The 19,619-nt window shown below is 44.9% G+C and overlaps 1 protein-coding gene across 2 annotated transcripts in view; it reads right to left on the minus strand.

The window, feature by feature from the left end:
• The window catches only part of LOC142578672 (protein phosphatase methylesterase 1), a 42,145-nt gene that overhangs the window by 21,972 nt on the left and 554 nt on the right, over positions 1-19,619 (minus strand). Inside the window, exons 2-10 of one of the 2 annotated variants that reach the window (XM_075688138.1) lie at positions 19,444-19,543; positions 15,932-16,024; positions 15,770-15,827; positions 15,286-15,337; positions 15,097-15,171; positions 14,079-14,164; positions 13,688-13,778; positions 13,030-13,095; positions 11,404-11,448 (exon numbers count right to left, since the gene is read on the minus strand). In XM_075688138.1, the coding sequence (XP_075544253.1) occupies positions 11,404-11,448; positions 13,030-13,095; positions 13,688-13,778; positions 14,079-14,164; positions 15,097-15,171; positions 15,286-15,337; positions 15,770-15,827; positions 15,932-16,024; positions 19,444-19,543 (666 nt within the window). The remainder of the gene's footprint in view (positions 1-11,403; positions 11,449-13,029; positions 13,096-13,687; positions 13,779-14,078; positions 14,165-15,096; positions 15,172-15,285; positions 15,338-15,769; positions 15,828-15,931; positions 16,025-19,443; positions 19,544-19,619) is intronic. The other variant, XM_075688139.1, reaches the window with a different exon arrangement.

A 19,619-nucleotide genomic window follows, 5' to 3' on the forward strand; every position in this document is an offset into this window, starting at 1 on the left:
GTTCTAAGGAAGGATCCGGAACCAGGCCTCTCTTTCTTGTGAAAAGAACGCAAGAGCTTTTGTTAGGATTGATCTTAAATCCATTCTTGTCTGCCCACATTGAGATTTTGTTCAGGCCATGCTGTACCTGTCTCTCGCAGACTGCGAGGTTACAAGATTTGAAAGCTATTTGTATGTCGTCCACGTAGACAGAATAAAAGATTGCCGGTGGTAATGAAGCGCGAAGCGTGTTCATCTTCACGATGAAGAGTGTGCAGCTGAGCACGCCTCCTTGGGGTACACCTGTTTCTTGCGTAAAAGGACGCGAAAGTACATTACCAACTTTTACCCGGAAGGAACGACTGGACAGATAGCTTTCTATTAGGTTTAGCATATTACCATGGATGCCCATTTCTGACAAGTCTCTTAAGATTCTGTAACGCCACGTCGTATCGTACGCCTTCTCGATATCGAGGAATATGGATAAGAAGAATTGTTTGTGTACAAATGCGTCCCGGATATTTGCTTCTACACGTACAAGATGGCCAGTTGTGGAGCGCCCTTCTCGGAAACCGCACTGATAGGGATCAAGGATTTTGCTCAGTTCAAGGAAATGAATGATTCGCCGATTAATCATTTTTTCAAACACCTTACAAATGCAACTTGTGAGGGCTATCGGGCGGTAACTTGCCACTGAGGAAGGGTCCTTGCCTTGTTTGAAAACAGGGACCACAATGGCTTCCTTCCATGCGGTTGGAAGGTACCCTGCATCCCAAATGGTGTTGAAAAGTGTGAGTAGTGTAACCTGCGTGTCATTGTGTAAGTTTTTGAGCATTTCATACATGATTCTATCAGATCCTGGTGCGGAGCTGTTGCATGCGCTCAAGGCAGCTCTCAATTCGGCAATACAAAAAGGACGGTTGTAAGGCTCATTCTCTCGACCTTTTCTTGTTAATCGCTTACGTTCTTCTGTTTGTTTGTATTTGAGAAAGGATTGTGTATAATTTGTTGGACTTGACACGCTCTCAAAATATTCCCCAAGTAAGTCTGCCTGGTCTTGCAGTGTATCGCCCTGTGTGTTTACCAGGGGGAGTGAATATGTTTGGCACCCTCTAATCCTTTTAACCCTGTTCCAGGCTTTGGCCTCATCTCTAAACGAGTTAATACTCGATAGAAACTTGTGCCAACTTTCTCTTCTGGCCTGTCGGCGGGTTCGCCTGCCTTGGGACTTTATTTTTTTAAAGTTGACAAGATTCTCAGCGGTGGGAGAAGCGCGCAGCAACCCCCACGCCTTATTCTGATTCTTACGGGCGGTCCGACATTCGCTGTTCCACCACGGTACACGTGGTTTGCATGCCAAACCACTTACTTCGGATATGCATTTTGATGCGGTATCTATTATGAATGCTGTAAGATAATCCACAGCAGCATCAATTTCTAAAGAAGACATGTCAGCCCATGAGATGCTAGAGAGAGTTCGAAATTTCTGCCAGTCGGCTGTGTCTATCTTCCACCTAGGAGCTTGTGGAGGATATTGGTTTTCTTTAGATGTTCTTATCAGTATGGGGAAGTGGTCGCTCCCATAAGGATTGTTCATAACTTCCCATTCGAGTTCAGGCAGTATACACGGGGAAACTAGGCTGAGGTCAATTGAAGAAAATGTTCTGTTGGCGAGAGAATAATATGTGGGTGCCTTCTTATTCAGCACGCATGCACCAGGAGAGAAAAGGAACTGTTCAACAAGACGACCTCGCGCATCTATACGGGAGTCGCCCCACAGGCAGTTGTGCGCATTGAAATCCCCAAGTACAACATAAGGTTCGGGCAATTCATCTATTAAGGACTGAAATTCATGTTTGCTTAGTTTGTAGTGTGGGGGTATATAAATCGAGCAAATAGTGATAAGTTTGTTTAGCAAAACAACTCGAACCACCACTGCTTCAAGGGCCGTTCATAGCTGTAAATGTTGACATGCTATGCTCTTTTGGATTACAACTGCAACACCTCCCGATGATGCGATTGCATCATCGCGATCTTTGCGAAAAGTAACATGCTGTCGGAGAAAGTTTGTGTGTTGTGATTTTAGGTGTGTTTCCTGTAGACACAGCACTTTTGGATTGTGTTTGTGTGTAATCTCTTGCACATCATCAAGATTCCTGAGAAGACCTCTGACATTCCATTGGATGATTTGTGTATCCATATTTAAAGAAAATTGGTTCTGTGTTTACGGAAATGGAAAGGATGCCTTAGATTACAGAGCCCTTTCGAGGCCCTGTAACAGGGGTTCTGCCCTTTTTGAAGCGTTTGAGCGAGTCTCGGCGCTCCTTAGGCGTTTGGTGCGCCTTGAGGATAGGTGTAGTGTCCATTGCCTCATGTGAGACGCCGGGCAAGCGCTCTTGCGAGCGAGAGGTTTTCCGAGAGAGTCCTGCCCCGGAAGGCAAGACCCCTGCGCCCACCAGCCCGGAGGTCGATGGGGCTCCCTGAGGGATTTGGCTGCGCTGGCCATTGCCAGCGCTGGAAGGGGCCTCGGAGGTTGGGGCAGCCTCGGCTGCGCCCACCTTCGGGGTTGATGGCCCCGTTTGCTGGGTTGGCGGAGCAGCGCTAGCTGCAACCGCCGCGGGGGCAGATGGCGTAGCTGCCGACTCACGGCTTGTGAGTCGAACAGCCGCCGGAGGCCGTTGTGACGCTGCCCCCTGACGTGCCACTTCGGCAAAGCTGGCCTTAGGAAGGTATGCAACCCGCCTGCGTGCCTCTTTGAATGACATGTTTCCTTTTACTTTGATTGTTACTATTTCTTTTTCTTTCTTTCAAGACGGGCATGACCGCGAGTATGCGGCATGCTCGCCATCACAATTTACACAGTGGATTCTCACAAGCTTCAGAGGAGCGTTCATGCGCGCTGCATTTCGCGCAAGTTTGGCGGCCTCGGCAGCTCTGCGTACTGTGGCCAAAACGCTGGCACTTGAAACATCGGAGGGGATTTGGCATGTAATTCAACATAACACCCAAAATTCTGAGGCGATTGTCCGATTACGGACGACAGCCCGCCAAATATGTGGCCTAATCAGACGAGTAGCCACACGACACCGCGGTATGAAGGAGGCTGATATCTGCCATTTGACGCAGGCTTTCCTGATCAGTCGCGTCGTGTATTCCTTCCCTTACTACTACCTACGCCTTTCTGACAAGGAAAAGGTTAACAGCGTCATTCGCACAGCTCATAAAGCTGCCCTTGGTCTCCCGAGGTATGCGAACACTGAACGATTACTTGAGCTAGGTATATACAATACCCTAGACGAACTCGTGGAGGCCCATAAAACAGCCCAACGTGAACGACTCTCCCGCACCGCAACTGGCAGAGTTATTCTAAGTAAACTCGGGCTGAATCCCTTTATGAATTCAGCAGGAAGAACACCATTACTCGGTGCGGTCAAAAGCCGTTTGGTTATAAAACCATTACCCAAGAACATGCTCTCTGGGAGACACGACAAGAGGCGGTCTGCCAGAGCCAAGGCCCTTCAGGAAAGGTACCAAAGCAACCAGCACACCGCTTATGTCGATGCAGCAAAGCAAAATCACCAAACTTACGTAGTGAGCGTCGTGACCGGAGAGGGAAGTATCCTCAACGCCGCGACCATAAAAACAGCGTCCACCGTGGAAGCGGAAGAGACTGCCATTGCTTTGGCCATCATGAATCCCTCCGTGCAAACTATCATAAGCGACTCCAAAAGGGCAATAGTCAACTTTTCGAGAAGCAGCATAGGCGTCTGTGCAGCGCGAGTCCTACGGGACTTTAATAATGAAAACACTGTCGAACTCGTATGGGTCCCTGCCCATTCGGGGAATCAAGGGAATGAGGAGGCGCACTGGGTAGCCCGAGGTCTAATCAACCGGGAGATGTGCCCCTCAGTCTCGGATCCCATGGATGAGGCACCGACGACATACCAGGAAATAACAAACTATTACAAGCAAAAAAGGCGAATTTACCCGCCTCCAAACGCAAGCCTCACGCGAGCGCAAGCCTCGATCCTGCGTCGAATCCAAACTAAATCGTTCCCCAACCCACATTGGCTAGCCATAATTACCAACGGGCAATGGAACCCAATATGTCAAAATTGCACAAATCAAACATTGGCTACCCAAAATCATATTCTTTTGGGGTGCGAGGGCTTACCCCCTCCCAGGTCGCTCCTGCCAGCTCCCTCACAACAGACGTGGGAAGAGCTGCTCAGAACGCCGGAAGAAAAAGTACAAAAAGCCCTCATTGCCTGGGCCGAAAGGGTCGCTCCTCGTGAGGGGCCATTCTAGGACTCGGGCCTGCCAGGTCATCACTGAGCAGAGTCTCAATAAAGTTGTTACCACCACCACGGTCTTACACGGAGCTTGGTGTACCCGGCCTCGATTGACTCGGGCAGGACACTTGAATTGAAGGTGAGTATTAGGTGTTTGGTCGCAAGTTCTTTACCATCTCGCCTCATCTTAATTCTTTTGACATTTATAACATTTTGTTCACTGAAGCCCTCCAAGAGCTCAGCCTCAGTGAGCTCCAGCAAATCATCGTCCGAGACAACGCCGCGGGAGGTATTCATTGTGCGGTGCGGGGTTACTACTACTTGGGTCTCCCCAAATGATGCTAGCTGAGGCAGTTTCTCAAATTGCTTCTGATCGCGGAGCTTAAAGAGGAGGTCACCGCTAGCCATCCTCGACACCTTATATCCTGGACCAAAAACTTCAGTAAGAGACTTAGATACAAGGAACGGGGAGATTGTTCGCACTTGTTTAGCTGGTTTTTCTGCGTGGATGACATGAAAACGAGGAAAATTGTGGACTTGTCGTCCGAAAAACTGAAAAAACTTCTTCGGTGCGCCCTCATTTCTGAGGGCGATCAGGTAGTTTAGGAAAAGCATGTTCCATAAGTAATGTTGGGTTTTCGGCCGCGATGCCGACCACCCACCATGGAGGCCAACAGGGGGACGTGACAGAAGTTCCTGCTAGAGAAACCCTGCCAACGCCAGCCGTACATCGCTGCTATAACCAAATACAGCATAACCAAGGCTGGCTAGCTACACAAGGTTAACCCTTGCCGCCGGGAAACTAGGAAGTGAGGAGAAGTGATGAGAAGACAGGAAAGATGAAAAAGGCAAGAGAGAAAGACGAAGATTGGAGAGGAGGACAGGAAAAGGCGACTGCCGATTTCCCCCGGGTGGGTCAGTTCGGGGGTGCCGTCTACGTGAAGCAGAGGCCAAAGAGGTGTGTTGCCTCCGCCGGGGGGCCTTAAAGGTACAACTCCCAGCATCGGCTCAACTCCCAGGATCCCCTTTTCCCTGGAAACTTAGCCGTGCGCGGCTAAGCCGCGCACGGCTACACGCGGGAGAATCCAACCCTCGTGTGCTCGGGTACGTGGTGTCGCAACACACCAAACGCCTGCTAGCGCAGACGCCCCTGCGGGGAGGAAAGAAACTTTGGCCACACTGTTTATCAATGTCGCAGTCATTGAGTCTTGCTAATTTCTATTAGATGTGAACACTCTACTAGCCTCGAATCACGTGAAACTTAGGGTCAGACCAGATGTATGCTAGCCAGCGTGCATGCACTCCTGGCTGCTCCTGGCTAGAGGCCTTTGCAGACTTCATTTTGTGTTGAGCTGTTGGGCATCATGCACAATTTGGATGTGGCTACTATTTTTTGGTCAAGCTGACGCAGAAAGCTGGTCCGCACCACGTAGCATGGTGAGACTGGAGCCCATGAGCGCGAGCGTGCACTCCAGCTCTGCTGTGCAGATTGTTAGCTATTACAGTTGCATGTAGCAATGTCTGCAGTGGGGTGCCGCAATGAGCATGCTTGCTGAGTTCGCTGGGAGAAACAACATGCTCTGATTAGTACCTGGGGGTGACGTGACTCAAGGCCCGAGCACCACCATCAGACACTTGTCTGCTTTCAGAGTTGTACACCCTTGAGGTGCATCGCCATCATGGTCAAAGCTCGTTACGTTAGGAATTCAGCGCGAGTCCGCAGTGCGGCACCTATCACTTAATTGATGTGCGCGCTACCGACGTACTTGCAGGAGCAAACATAAAGATGCAATTTGTTCGACCCTTGGAAATTGTGTGATTGACGTAGAGATAAGGTGCGAAAGGAAACATTACTCATGTCACTTGGTGCGAGAATAGCCACACGTAGCTATCTAGTACACTGTAGCACAGCAAATAGATGAGACACTGTAAACTCAACCGTAAACTTAGAAACAGCCTCCGAGTTTGGCACGTCATAGGCACCAAAATTGGAAGTAGTGGTGCCCACGTGGAAATTCAAAATGAAAGTTGAACTGTGCACTGTGGTGACATTCAGTAGGCGGAGTGCTGTGGGTATCACCCTGCTCTGCCATAGCCTTCGCATTGCAAGGCATTGAAGAAGCAGTGGGAGCACCGCAACGAGGATACCAGGCGTTCTCTCAGAATGCCAATGACTTCACTTCTGCTGAATGCGTTGAAGTACTTTTTGCTACAAAGTATTTCTGAAATAGTCTGTTTTAACGTGAAATGCATTTCTCAACTTCAATAAAAAGTAAAGAAAAAACAAATATTCAGTATCCAATTTGAAATTTAAAGCCAGTTGATTACAAATATTCCTGTTCAATTTAAACAGAAAATCTCTTTATTTGTATACATCAACTAAACAGTCAATGTCCAACAATGCACACTGCACTTGCCATTTGTCGTTACCTTTTTGTTTCTTGCTGTCACTTGCAATGTATCTATGTGCCACAGATATTAAAGTTTATTATCAAGCTACTTATTATAGATATTAGTCTGTGGTCCCTCCCATACTTGGGTAAATAATTGGGTAAATGATTGACTCTTCGATCGAGACGCTAATTTTTGTACACTGCATTACTAGCATCCTGGCCTCTTCTCGGGCCCTACAACACAGTTGGGCACTTTTGTCAATTGGACCACAATATACTACGCATATAAATTGGCAGAATTATGTGGCAGACTAAAGAAGGTCAGAAAGAAAGCTTTAACTGTTTATCAATTTATCTGTCAAAATAATTTGAAAAATAAATCAAGACAGCTTTATTTTCCAGACTATCAAAAGAGTCCACCAGGATCTGTATAAAATCTCTACTGTTACCTACAAACATTACCAGAATATTCAGCAAATCACCTTGTTCACAATCTCTGACTTTCCAAGGTTTTCTGTTACAGTTTCATTTTAGATGGCTGTCCATTGCATGGCAGCACTTGTGCTACCCTGTAAAGGCGGAGAAAATAAAGAACACGGGAGCAGTTGCAAGCACGATCCTGAGTGTACGGCCGTGCTGCAGTACATGTCGTTGGTTTCTGTTCATGGGGCGTAACTGTTGATGGCGACTGCAGAGTCGGTCCACCCCTAGGAACTGCTCGGCTACACTCGTAACAAGCGGCGATGACGGAAAAAGCATTAAAGTTTCTTCAAGTGTGTCGTCCTTCCACACCCACTTCTACGCACGTGAGTGCCTCGTTTGTCTAGTGAATTCAGTGAACAGAACTGTATCATGCCAATGTTCGGAAACCTCGAAGCATTTGATGGAGGAGATGGAGATGCGTGGCCCTGTCATGTTGAATGCTTTGAAGCTTTCTTCATCACCAATGACAGTGCAGCAGAAAAAAAAGAAGTCAGTTGGGATCTCGTTAAGCCTGCCCAGCCACAAGACAAGACCTTGCAAGAAATTATTTCCGTTCTGGGTGACCATTAGTGCTCCAAACCATCTGCTGTTGTTCAGCATTCTAGGTTCAACACGCGTATTTGCGCGGAGGGCGAGTCAGTCAGTAACTTCGTGGCATCAATAAAAAGTCTCACAAAATATTGCAACTTTGGAACTGAGCTTGGCAATATGTTGCGGGACCGTATCATGTGCGGCATGAATGCCACAGCTGTGCAGATGAGGCTGCTCGAGAAAGCAGACCTTAAGTACAAAGACGCTGTGAAAACTGCACTTGCCATGGAAGCTGCGAAGAAAGATGCTGGCTAGATAGCCGGTTCCAGCAGATGTTCATTTCCTTCGCATAAGATTGTGGCATCAAAGGGGCATGTCTCATGCTACCGCTGCAGGGAGGAACACCTTGCGACCAAGTGCAAGCACAACAGCACTACGTGCAACTACTGCTGAAAGCAGGGACACATTGCTTGAGTGTGCAGCTCAAAGAGAAAACACGCATCATCGAGGAAGGGCAAGTCTACAAAGCTACACGGATTTGCACCTCCAGCTGATAAAACAAGTGGAAAGCGACAAGCCAACCCTGTTGAAAACAATGCACCTGCCGAGGTGTATGACATGCGACCAGTCGACACTTTCGTGTCTTCACCACCCTTCACCGTGACTGTCAGCGTTTGCAGCAAGCCACTCCGTATGGAGCTGAACACCAGTTTGAGCGATTCTGTCATTGCAAAAAAACATCTGCAGGAGCTACTACAGTCGGTGACTGTCATGCCATCGGATGTGTTTCTACGGATCTACTTGAGTGAGCTCACACAAGTTGAAGGCAAAGCAGATGTTGCAGTGCAGTTTCGTGACGGAAAAGCTGTCCTACCTTTGTTCCTTACTAGGGAAGGTTCACCAACACTGCTAGGTCGCAATTGGATTCAAGAACTGGGCATTGACATTGCTGCCCGAGAAGCAGATGTTCATGCTGCTTCTGATGTTAAGGACGTTATTCAAGCAATTCCTGAGGTATTTGACCAGAGCCTTGGAACTTTCAAGGACCCAAAAGCCACAATTCATGTTCTGCAAGATGCAGTACTCAAGTTTTTCAAGCCACATTCCCTGCCTTTTGCCCTGAAGGATGGGGTGTCACAAAAGCTTCAGCACCTACATATGGAGGGCATTTTTAAGCCAGTTGCCACATCAAATTGGGCTGTGCCTATTGTTCCAGTGGCTAAGAAGGATAGCCACGTCAGAATTTGTAGAGATTTCAAGATTACTGTTAATTCTGTTGCTATGTTGGAAAAGTACCCAATTCTGAGAATTGAGGACCTATGGGCCATGCTGTCAAGGGGTGAAAAGTTCACCAAACTGGATTCGAGGGATGCCTAGCGGCAAATAGCTCTTGATGAAGACTCTAGGAAGTCTGTTACTATTTGCACACATATGGGGCTATTTCAGTATACACATCTTCCTCTTGGCGTTTCATCTGCACCAGCCTTGTTCCAAAGAGAAATGGAGAACCTTCTTCGAGGACTGCCGCATGTTGCAGTATATTTTGATGACATTCTTGTCACTGGCCTGAATGATTCAGAGCACCTTCGCAACCTCAGTGCTGTTCTGTCTCGACTTCGTGATGTTGGACTCAAGCTGAAGTTCGACAAGTGTCACTTTTTTTTGTGTTACAGGTGGAGTACCCAGGGCACATCATAAGCAAAGAAGGGCCATCTCCAAGCTTGAGTGAGGTACCTGCAGTCCTTCACGCACCTACACCCCATGACGTCAAGGAACTCCAAAGCTTTCTGGGGCTTGTTAATTTCTACAGGCGCTTCCTTCCAAACATTTCTGGACACCTCTACCCTCTTCATTTGCTTCTCATGAATGAGAAAAAATGGGTGTGGGGAAAAGAGCAAGAAGATGCATTCACTACCGTGAAGCAGTCTGTGGCTTCAGCTCCTGTCCTGGTACATTTTGATCCAGAGAAACCACTGTGTCTCAGTTGTGATACATCTCCATATGGGATTGGCACAGTTTTGCCACATCGAGAAGCTGATGGTTGAGAACTGCCCATTGCCTTTGCATCCAGAAGTTTGTCTTGTGCAGAGCAAAACTACAGCCAAATTGACAAAGAGGCACTAGCCTTCGTATTCGGCATTGAAAAGTTCCACCAGTACCTGTAGAGCATTTCTTTCGCTGCTTATACGGATAATAAACCATTACTGGGATTGTTGAGAGCTGATAAGCACGTTCCTATGCAAGCTTCACCACGACTAGTCAGATGGGCATTGAAACTTTCTGCTTACAAGTAAAAGCTTGTGTACAAGCCTAGTCTGGACTTGGGTCATGCTGATGCCCTCAGTAGGTTACCGCTGCCAACAAATAGCATTGATCTGCCAGCACCTGCCCAAATCTTCGTGCTTCAACAAGCATAGCTGGGACTCTTGCCACCAGCTGTTGAAGTACAAGCTGCAAGAAATGATCCACTCCTCAGTCACGTAGTTCTTGCTCTCCTGCGAGGAGAAGGTCTTCCAGTTGGACCAGAGGGCAATCCATTCACAGCAAGGAGCAGTGAACTCAGCCTCCATGAAGGTTGCTTGCTGTGGGGTTCCAGAGTTGTCATCCCAATATCTCTGCAAGGCAAAGTCCTCACTCTTCTTCATGCTGGGCATCCTGGCATTGAGAAAAGAAAGTCGATTGCCAGAAGCCATGTCTGGTGTCTGGGAATTGATGGTGACATCGTCAAGAGTGTAGAGGGTTGCGCTACATGCCAAGCTGACCGCTGCACACCTCAACACATTCAGCACACACCCTGGCCATTTCCACAGAGGCCTTGGTCAAGGATTCACGTTGGCTTTGGGGGCCCATTCTTGGGACAAATGTTTCTCATCATTGTTGATGCCTATTCAAAATGGGTCAAAGTCTGTCCAGTGGCATCAACATCAGCGGATGCATCATCACAGCATTGCGGATAGCATTTGCGCAGCATGGACTGTTGGATGTCATCGTGTCTGATAATGGACCCACCTTTGCAAGTGAGCAATACTTGGAATTCTTGACACGGAATGGGATATGTCGCATGCTTGTACTGCCCTACCATCCAGCTTCCAATGGTGCGGCAGAGCATGTTGTACAGGCTGTCAAGAACAAGATCGAGAAGAGTGGTTGTGGATCCTTTCAAACACAAATTTCAAGGTTCTTATTTCATTACAGAATCATACCACATGAGGTTACTGGTAGAGCACCATGTGAAGTGCTCATGGGAAGGATGTTCAAGACACCTTTGGATGTTCTTCGCCCAAGTTTACACACTTCAGTCCTGCTGAGACAGCAGAAGCTGCATGCCAACAGAGGGTGCCGTTCTTCTTAAACGCCGAATGTGGGAGACAATGACCTTGCAAAGAACTTCCGCCAAGGCCCACCATGGGCACCTGCATGTGTCGTGAGCACTACAGGTCAGTCAGCAGCTACTGTCTGCAGTGTGTCTACCAAGTTGACATTTCCAAATTCCCTGAGTTTTCCAGGTTTTCCCCGAGTGCTTTTGCAAAATTCCCTGAGTGAAACAGAACTTTGTTTTATATCGACACGGGCTCACACTATGTTGCCCAATGCTATCTCTCTCTAGTAAGCATGTTAAAAAATAAAAATGACTTAATCCAGTTTGAATAGTAAGGAGTAGTGCTTATTTTATTCAAAAAAGAAAACAGAAGGAAGGGGTTAGTAAATTGCAGTGAATAAAATACCTTCGAAAAGAATGGTAAAACCCTCTGCAAATTGAGTTGAACATTCTGAAATAGAAATAAGAAGAAGATGCATACCTAATGAAATGTTTTCGAACTATTTCTATCAACTGATAGCAAGCTCATTGGTATGAGGCCCGAACTTTGTCATAAATGAGATTTTAAGTTCTGTCTGTTTCCCACATTTCTAGGCACCCTGAACAACAGTAGAAAACCACTTGAACTTAATCTGCTCACAGCAAATCTAGAGCTCAACCCTACTTAAAGTACACCAGCACAACAGGCTCAAAAGGCCATAAGCAGAAAGAACTAATGATGATCAAGGAATGAGTGGATAAGGAACTCATACATGGTTCCAAAATGTCCACCTTTCTTAAAGGGACTGACAACCGACTTTCAAGACCTAGTTTTTTATGCTGCAACGCAAAGCTCACCATTGATAGTGTTTATATCTGCAGTGGCTACTTCCAAAAGCACATGTATATTTAGTAAACAGAATTTTTCAATCTGAGCAGCCTCTAAAAAAGTAAGAGTCCCTCTTCCAGGAATGCTGAGAAGTGAGAATGATGCCGATAGCCCGCCTCGCAAATTGTGAAAGCCGCCCATTGTTCTGCGTTCACAGAAGTGAGTGTAACTGTGGGTTATCAACTACAATTTGACCTCTTCAACCATTTTTGAAAATAAAAAGCTGGTGCAATAAGTTCGCATTGTTCTACAGACATTTCTTATATTTGTACCATGCTTTTCCCCCAAGTACATGCCTAAGTCATGGCTTGCTGGCCTCCGTCGTCGTCATTCTCTCGGTAGATGAGCCGAGTCAACTCATCCAAAATGAAGGCGAAGGCAGCGCTACTTTTCTGCTCACTACAAACGAAGGCTTATCCGCACATTGTAAGTCAGGAAAAACTTATAATAATAAAATGTATACTGTATTTCAATACTAATAGACCAAGAACCAAAGACAAATAGACCAAGAACCGCGCACGCTAGAAGGACACGTGGTGGACCTCTTATGCTGTATCTTGTTTTTGCTGCGTGGGGCACCAAGGGTCATTTTCGTGACTTTTTGTGATGAATTAAAGATATAAATCCATGTTTAATGAGAAAAACATGGCTCGTTTCAACCACTACGATATGGAATCATTCCATCAACGGGTTTATTTTGATTCGTGTTCTAAGTGGTTGTCTGTCCCTTCATTTCATTTATTATACCCTCAAGACCACAAGGTATTACAGAGGGGAGTGAGGCAAAAGATTAAAAAAAGGTATAAAACAAAGAAAACAAAGAAGGCAGCAAGTAACGTAGTCATAGACATGTCAAGCCCGAAGCGATGGTGTAGATTAGGCAGTGATTGCAATTCACTTCAGCTAATGATAAAGGAACGCATAATTGTAACATGCTAAAAACCACAAAATGGCTGCAGTGGTGCTTTTTTAATTGGATTGCCACCCAGAGCTGTGGTTAGTTAAATAAAGCTGATCCAGTGACATTGTGATGGCAAGGTTACTTACTAGATATTTATGCTGTTTTTAAATAACTTTATTTGACATCTATATTCAATTTATTTATCAGTGTCTTTCTCAGATGATGTGACACACCACAAAGAGAAGCATTATGCCATAACTCACTTTTTTAGTTGACTTGGCATGGAGACTCGGGCAGACTCCAAGTTGCGCACTTGGCCACTACGAACACTGCATAAAACATATTAATGACTTGAACTGAAAAACAAATCTTGTTCATTTACAGAAAAAAAGGGAAGGATGCTGGCTACAGCTTGTTCTAAACATGGAAAAATTACATAAGGTGACATTCTAATTTGCCTATACTTTCAGAGCATGGTGTAGTGAATCATGGCATGAGAAAAAGCAAGAAACAGCACTCAATTAGTTCATGCCACTGAGTAACAAACAGAGACAGTATGTTATCCTCAATACAGTGACTGAAAGGGCATTTATAATGATGTACTCAGGCCTAAATGTAGACCTGTAACAGAAAAGCTAAGCCAGATGAACCACGCTAACATAACAGTCATGTGTAGCAAAGCTGAGTGCTGCCTGGCTAATGGATTTCTGACCAAGCTTTACAATAGCTTTACACTACCACAGTAAGAGCTTCGTGCCCACTTTACAACCTTAGAACGCTGTGGAGCTGCTTCAACCATGCATATATGTGCAGCAATCACTATTAAAGTGAAAATTTTCTTTCCCTTTCAAAGCACTGACTACAGCAGAGTAAACTGCAAACACTACCAGCCTCAGTTTTGAGATTTGAGAGATGCCTTACCACCACTCTATCGCATATTCCAGGGACTTGAATGAAGAAGGCCTTCCCCGTAGAAATGATTGCATGTTTTGAAGTGCTTCCAAGGCAGTGCCTGCAAAGAATATAAGAAGTGAGCATGAATACTAGACTTACAAGACACTTTTTATCAATGGCTAAGCCATAATATTGAACATAAGGCAACATTCTAAAAACTATGTTTGTAACTGTATAAATACATAAATAAGGTAAAAAGTAGCACTCATACATTGAGTTCACCCTGAATAGTGATTACAATGTCATTATTGCATACATGTAGTCACCATTTGTAACAACAATGGTTAGGAAAAGAAACCGCACATGCCACACTAGTGGCATGTCCAACTACTTCACGGGCTAGCAGTGAGGCACTGACCTTCTACAACATCAATGACGATGAGGCCGATCAAGTTGGGGATGACACCCTTGTAGGCAGCATGAACAGCTACCGCTCCACCCATGCTGCATAACATAACACAACCCACAAGCATGTTTACTGTGTCACCATCACTGATGATTCACATTATTTGAACAAGAACACTTCACTGCTTCTTTAGCTACTGTGCTGAAGAACCAGCACACATGTGGCTAGCTCAACACAAGCTGTCAATGAGAATGAGAGTGCTCCTGCCAACTGAAGACGTAAATAACTATGACAAAATTTTATGACAATAGATGACCAAGCTTCACCAAAAAGAAGCACAATTTCTACACAGATGCACAAACAGTCAATCTTGTCTTTAAAGACCAATGTTACCATGCACCAAAGAGCTACACGTAACCTGCCCATGCTGCCACCTACTTTTACAACACCTTCATCTTTTGCTCTTTTTAAGCAGAAAAATAGTGTGAAAAAAAGAACCCCACAAAATTATTGCAACGAAGAACTATTTTGTAAAATAAGGTCTCAAGGTCATGCTGCCATGAAGAGCGGAATGTTTAGTGCAAATAGTAAGGCAAAAAAATATGAAAAAAGACACCTATACTAAACAAAAGGCCACAGCACTATTTGTAGTCATACTATAATCATTTTTAAAAAGCAGTGATTTCATTTCCCCTTTCAGACTCTGGTAGCCTGTGCTGCTCAGTTAAGACGACTTGACATTTTTAAAAAGTAGCACATCTAATAGACTAAGGTATTTGTCCTTTCCCCATTGAAATGAAACGTTAAGTAGTTTTCTAAGTGGGAGAAATGTTAGAAAGGCAATACTACATAGGGTCCGAGTCCCAACTTCACGTCAGCCATCTACGTGGTAAAGCAAGGCATATACTAACAATGTTTTTTCCAGCACTAATTCCATAAATGAGCAACATTTATCATTCATCTGTCAGTTTGGCAATCTTAAAAGCAAAGTTAATATAATGAGAGGAGAGCATGAAAAATACTGCATTACCTGTGTCCAATAAGAACCACCGGAGGTTGACGAGACTCATCTGGGTACATTGCATTGTAAACATTGCCTACATCACTGCAAAAGTACAGAATTCTTGCATAAGCACTATATTCCAAAAAGACCATTTCTACTGAAGTGCGCCATGTACACCTCCAACAACAAACAAAATGCTACAGAGAAGCAACCTACTTGGAAAGTGTGTCTGCAGACAAGTCCATTTCATTGGATGTTACTGTTTCACCTGGAAATAATTGTTTCAGTTTTTGTAGCTTAAGGAGGCCTATAACCCAAACACTGTTATTGGTAGTGGTTACTACAAAAGCAGCTCACGTTTTTCTAAACTTGCTGTTGTGGCCTATTTCTCCATAGGTTTTGATTCCTACACTCTACTAGATAGCTATGTGATGACATTGCCCAGAAACTACAAGATGTGCCAATGATGCTTGAACCTTTTTTTTTTTTTTTTTTTTTGCCAGTATCAACAGACACAAGCTTTGTGTCAGCTACACTCTGGAAGCTTTATGATTTACTCCAAAGAAAGCAGTTCTTGTTCTGTTCGCTTTCTCACAATATCATGAATGTGTTTACAACAGTGTCATCAAGGATAGGTATTTACAACTGTACCATTAAACTGTGCTTGCAGAGCTGTACAAAATTTGAGCATGTGATTTACCGTGGCCTCTAATGTCGAGAGCAGCTATCTGGCATTCCACGATGTGACAAATTTCATTCTGAAACAAACAAGAATGAGTTTTGTTGTTCTCGTATACTTGTGAGCAGCAGCCAGTTTCACCAATATATTTGACACAGCTAAATGAGTGCAAAGCCAACTGACCGAAAATAGAGCCCATGTGAGGCCACTGTAGCCACCTCCATGGAGAAGAAGCAGGAGAGGTCCTTGGGATCCCTTTGTATAGACCCTGAAAGTCTTCATTAGATCATGTGAAGGAACACATGTTACTGCTCAGTCACATTTTGCATCAGCCTTATATAGGCATGTAGCAGTGCCCTAGTATACAAAGCATTTTGCACTCAAGGTAATTGAGTATTTGTGATTATCAGAGGCAGTCAAAACATCTTGTTCCTCTTTCTTCATTGTCTTTAACTAGGACTATGTTTCCTCAGCACAGGAAGTTACAAAAATGGGTCATACAAATGGCACAACTTCTTCAAGTGAGATGTTATAATTCAGACAAACAGACACATTCCAACGGGGATTCAAGCCCATAAGGTCGTCACCATAAGGTCGTCAAATTCGTCATAAGGTCGACGAATTTGTCTATTTGTCATAAGGTCAGCACATGGTCTGTACTGTCTTCAAGCAGGCTTCACAAGCCAGGTGGGAGCACTTAGAAGACTAGTGTTCTTGGAGATTTATATCACCTGAGTGATTCTTGCCTTGAAGAAGACAAGTCCACTTGTTGAAACGTTGGCTCCTGCATTCACCTTGTTCGCGTTTTGCTCATCGTCTTGTATAGATTGTTATATAAATATATACAGAATGCAGTTGGGTACAACTGATTCACCTTTGTTTGTTTGTTTGTTTGTGAAGGAGAGCGAGTGAGTGTTTTTTTTTCTTCACACATACTATGCTATTCCCTATATCACGAAATGCTGTCGCCGTGTAATGGACCAAGGGAAGCGCCTGTGACAGCTTCTTGCCCAAAATTCACTCCAGTTCACTCCTGTTCTGGAAAATAAAATTGAATTGACCTCTGCTCTAGTATGTTAAAAGGTGGCTTAAATGTCTGTAAAAATGTGATTATTTTCCAGAAAATGGCCCCCCTCACATCTTCCTCATTTGCGTAAACACTGTCCCTGAATCAACCCAAAGAAAAATGTGGCACCTGTGAAAGCAACAACTGATAAGAGGAGGTCTAGTGACACTCGAGGAGAGTTACTGATGGGGTTTAATGTCTAAAGCAACACAAGAGTTATGAAACATGTCATAGTGGAGGGCTCCGCATTAACCTTGGACACTTCAGAGACAAGGTGACTAGATGAATCTAGGCCAACATGTGAAACACCCCTCCAAATGAGCCAAAGTCGGTGGCACAGCCTTTACAAAAGTAATCCACAATAAGCACAATATTGCAACCAAAGAATCTTTTTAAATTTAGCTCATTTGAACACACACATTGCGCACTACATTTATGTACGAGGGTTGATCCAGAGATAAGGTTCCCAGAAAGCTCCAGCCACACGGGAAAGTGCGAGGCAAAATCCGACAACACTGCTGCGTGCGGCTGTTCACCAACTCTCGATTCCCGCCAGCCACGCTTCGCTGCGCCGATCATTCTCGGCTCAGCAGCCGTCCGATATGGAGGTTCCCATTGTTGATCCCGCCAAGTGCAAGGTTCGTTCCGTAATTCGCTTTTTGCACGCCAAAGGGTCTCCACCTGTGGATATTCATCGTCAGTTGACAGAGGTGTATGGCGACAAGTGTATGTCCGTTCAACGCGTCCTAAAGTGGTGCAGGGAGTTTAGTGCCGGTCGGAAGGAAGTCCACAATGAAGAACGGAGTGGAAGACCATCAGTTTCGGAGGCGGTTATCGAGATGGTCCAACGTGAAGTTTTTCAAAACAGGAGGATCACAGTCCGTGAACTTGTGGCTCAGATTCCTGGGAGTTCTTATGGTACAGTGGAAAGAGCTTTGACTGATAAATTGGGGTATCACAAGTGTTGTGCTCTATGGGTATCATGACTATTTCTTCAAAAGTGTCAAGAAGATAAGAAAGGATTGTTGGACTCCACTGTTACGAGAGACGAAACAAAAATCTCGAACAGTGGCGTCACCCACAGTCACCAGTCGCAAAAAAGTTCAAACAAACTCCTTCTGCTGGCAAAGTCATGGCCAGTGCTTTTGGGGATTGTAAGGGGATACTGCTGATCTATTTCATGGAATGAAGACAACAATCAGACAGTTATTGTGCAACACTAAGAAAACTCAGACGAGCTATCCAGAACCACTGGCGAGGACGACTGGCAGCCGGCGTAACGCTGCTTCATGACAATACCCGACCTCACGTCTCTCATCAAACCCAGGAACTTTTAAAAAACTTTGGTTGGACTGTCATGCTCCACCCACCGTACAGTCCAGGCCTTGCCCCTAGTGATTATCACTTGTTCCACAAGTTAAAGCAACATTTGAGTGGCCAATGCTTCCGGAGCGACAATGAAGTCAAAGAAAAGGTGAAGCATTTCCTCAACGGGTTGGCGGCGGAGTTCTACGACATTGGGATACAGAAATTGGAGCACCGTCTACAAAAATGCGTAGAAAAAGATGGCGATTATGTAGAAGAATAGAGCAAAGTTTCATCTTTCCAATGATATAAATTTCTATGAGAATAAACAATGTTGTCTATTTCTAAAATTGATGGGAACCTTATTTCTGGATCAACCCTTGTACATATTCGTAAGGCAGCTAAATATGATAAAAACAACAAAGACACTATGGTAAAAACCAGTCGCTGTCAATGCAGCATTTCCTTGCTCTGAGGAATGATAATAAATTTTGGGTTGCCCTCCTCGTCCAAGCCACCTATAAAATCAGTTATGCAACTTGACTTAATGGCGGAACATCGATCAGATTCTGAGTTTATATATTGGAACAGATCGAATGTTAACAAGAGTTAACCGAGCCCATGGTTTGAACGTTCTTTTGTGCTTCCTTTTTTTTTTTTTTAACATGCGACATTCGTTGCTCTTCCTAAGCACATTGTGATAGGTAGGTTCCTGTCTCGCCTCAATAAAGGCTTCTTCAATAAAAATTTTGTGTGTGCAGTTATTCTGACCCATAAATAGTGTACCTGAAATTACTGTGCTTATTCATGATACAACAGGAACCATCAAAATAACATACGGAGACAAAATAAGTCCGTTATGCCAAATTCAGTAGAAGCAAAGTGAACCATTCCAATGCACATGGATGTCTGTAAAACAGTCCCAACAGGTCATTTACAGCATGTTTGTTTGAAATAAGAGATGACGTTCTAATGCACTAAATGTCAGCTCAAGTAACAGATTAGACATGGGAAAAGGTGCAACAGATGTCACTGCAGTTTTTATTCTGCTGGCTCGGTACGCGGCTACTAATTACGAACTTACTACGTACGTTGTCCTAAAGTTCCATGTGGCTTGCGAAAATTAACATGCGCTCGTTGGTTTAAGATTGATCATTACTACCCCGAACGTAGTGCAATTTACCTCTTTAGGGATACAACAGATACAGCCGCCTTATTGTTTAGCTAAACAATATTTGGGGGGGCGAACGCTTGCGCAAAACCCGAGTAGGCTCGCATCACCCCTCCCCGTTGTATTTGAAGAAACCAACATCAAAAAGGATACATCGCTGTCTGATGTTTTTACCCACCGCCCTTCGGAAAAGTAGTCGCGCCAGGGTAACGGCGTGTAGTCCCTCCGAAGCATTCCAGACCTTCCTCTTTCCCTAGACAAAACGAATAATAAAACGCTGACCGTCTGTGTTTTCCAGCAAAGCACCAATCCTTCATTCGCGCAGAACA

The sequence above is a fragment of the Dermacentor variabilis genome, chromosome 4, assembly GCF_050947875.1.
Source record: "Dermacentor variabilis isolate Ectoservices chromosome 4, ASM5094787v1, whole genome shotgun sequence".
Taxonomy (NCBI): domain Eukaryota; kingdom Metazoa; phylum Arthropoda; class Arachnida; order Ixodida; family Ixodidae; genus Dermacentor; species Dermacentor variabilis.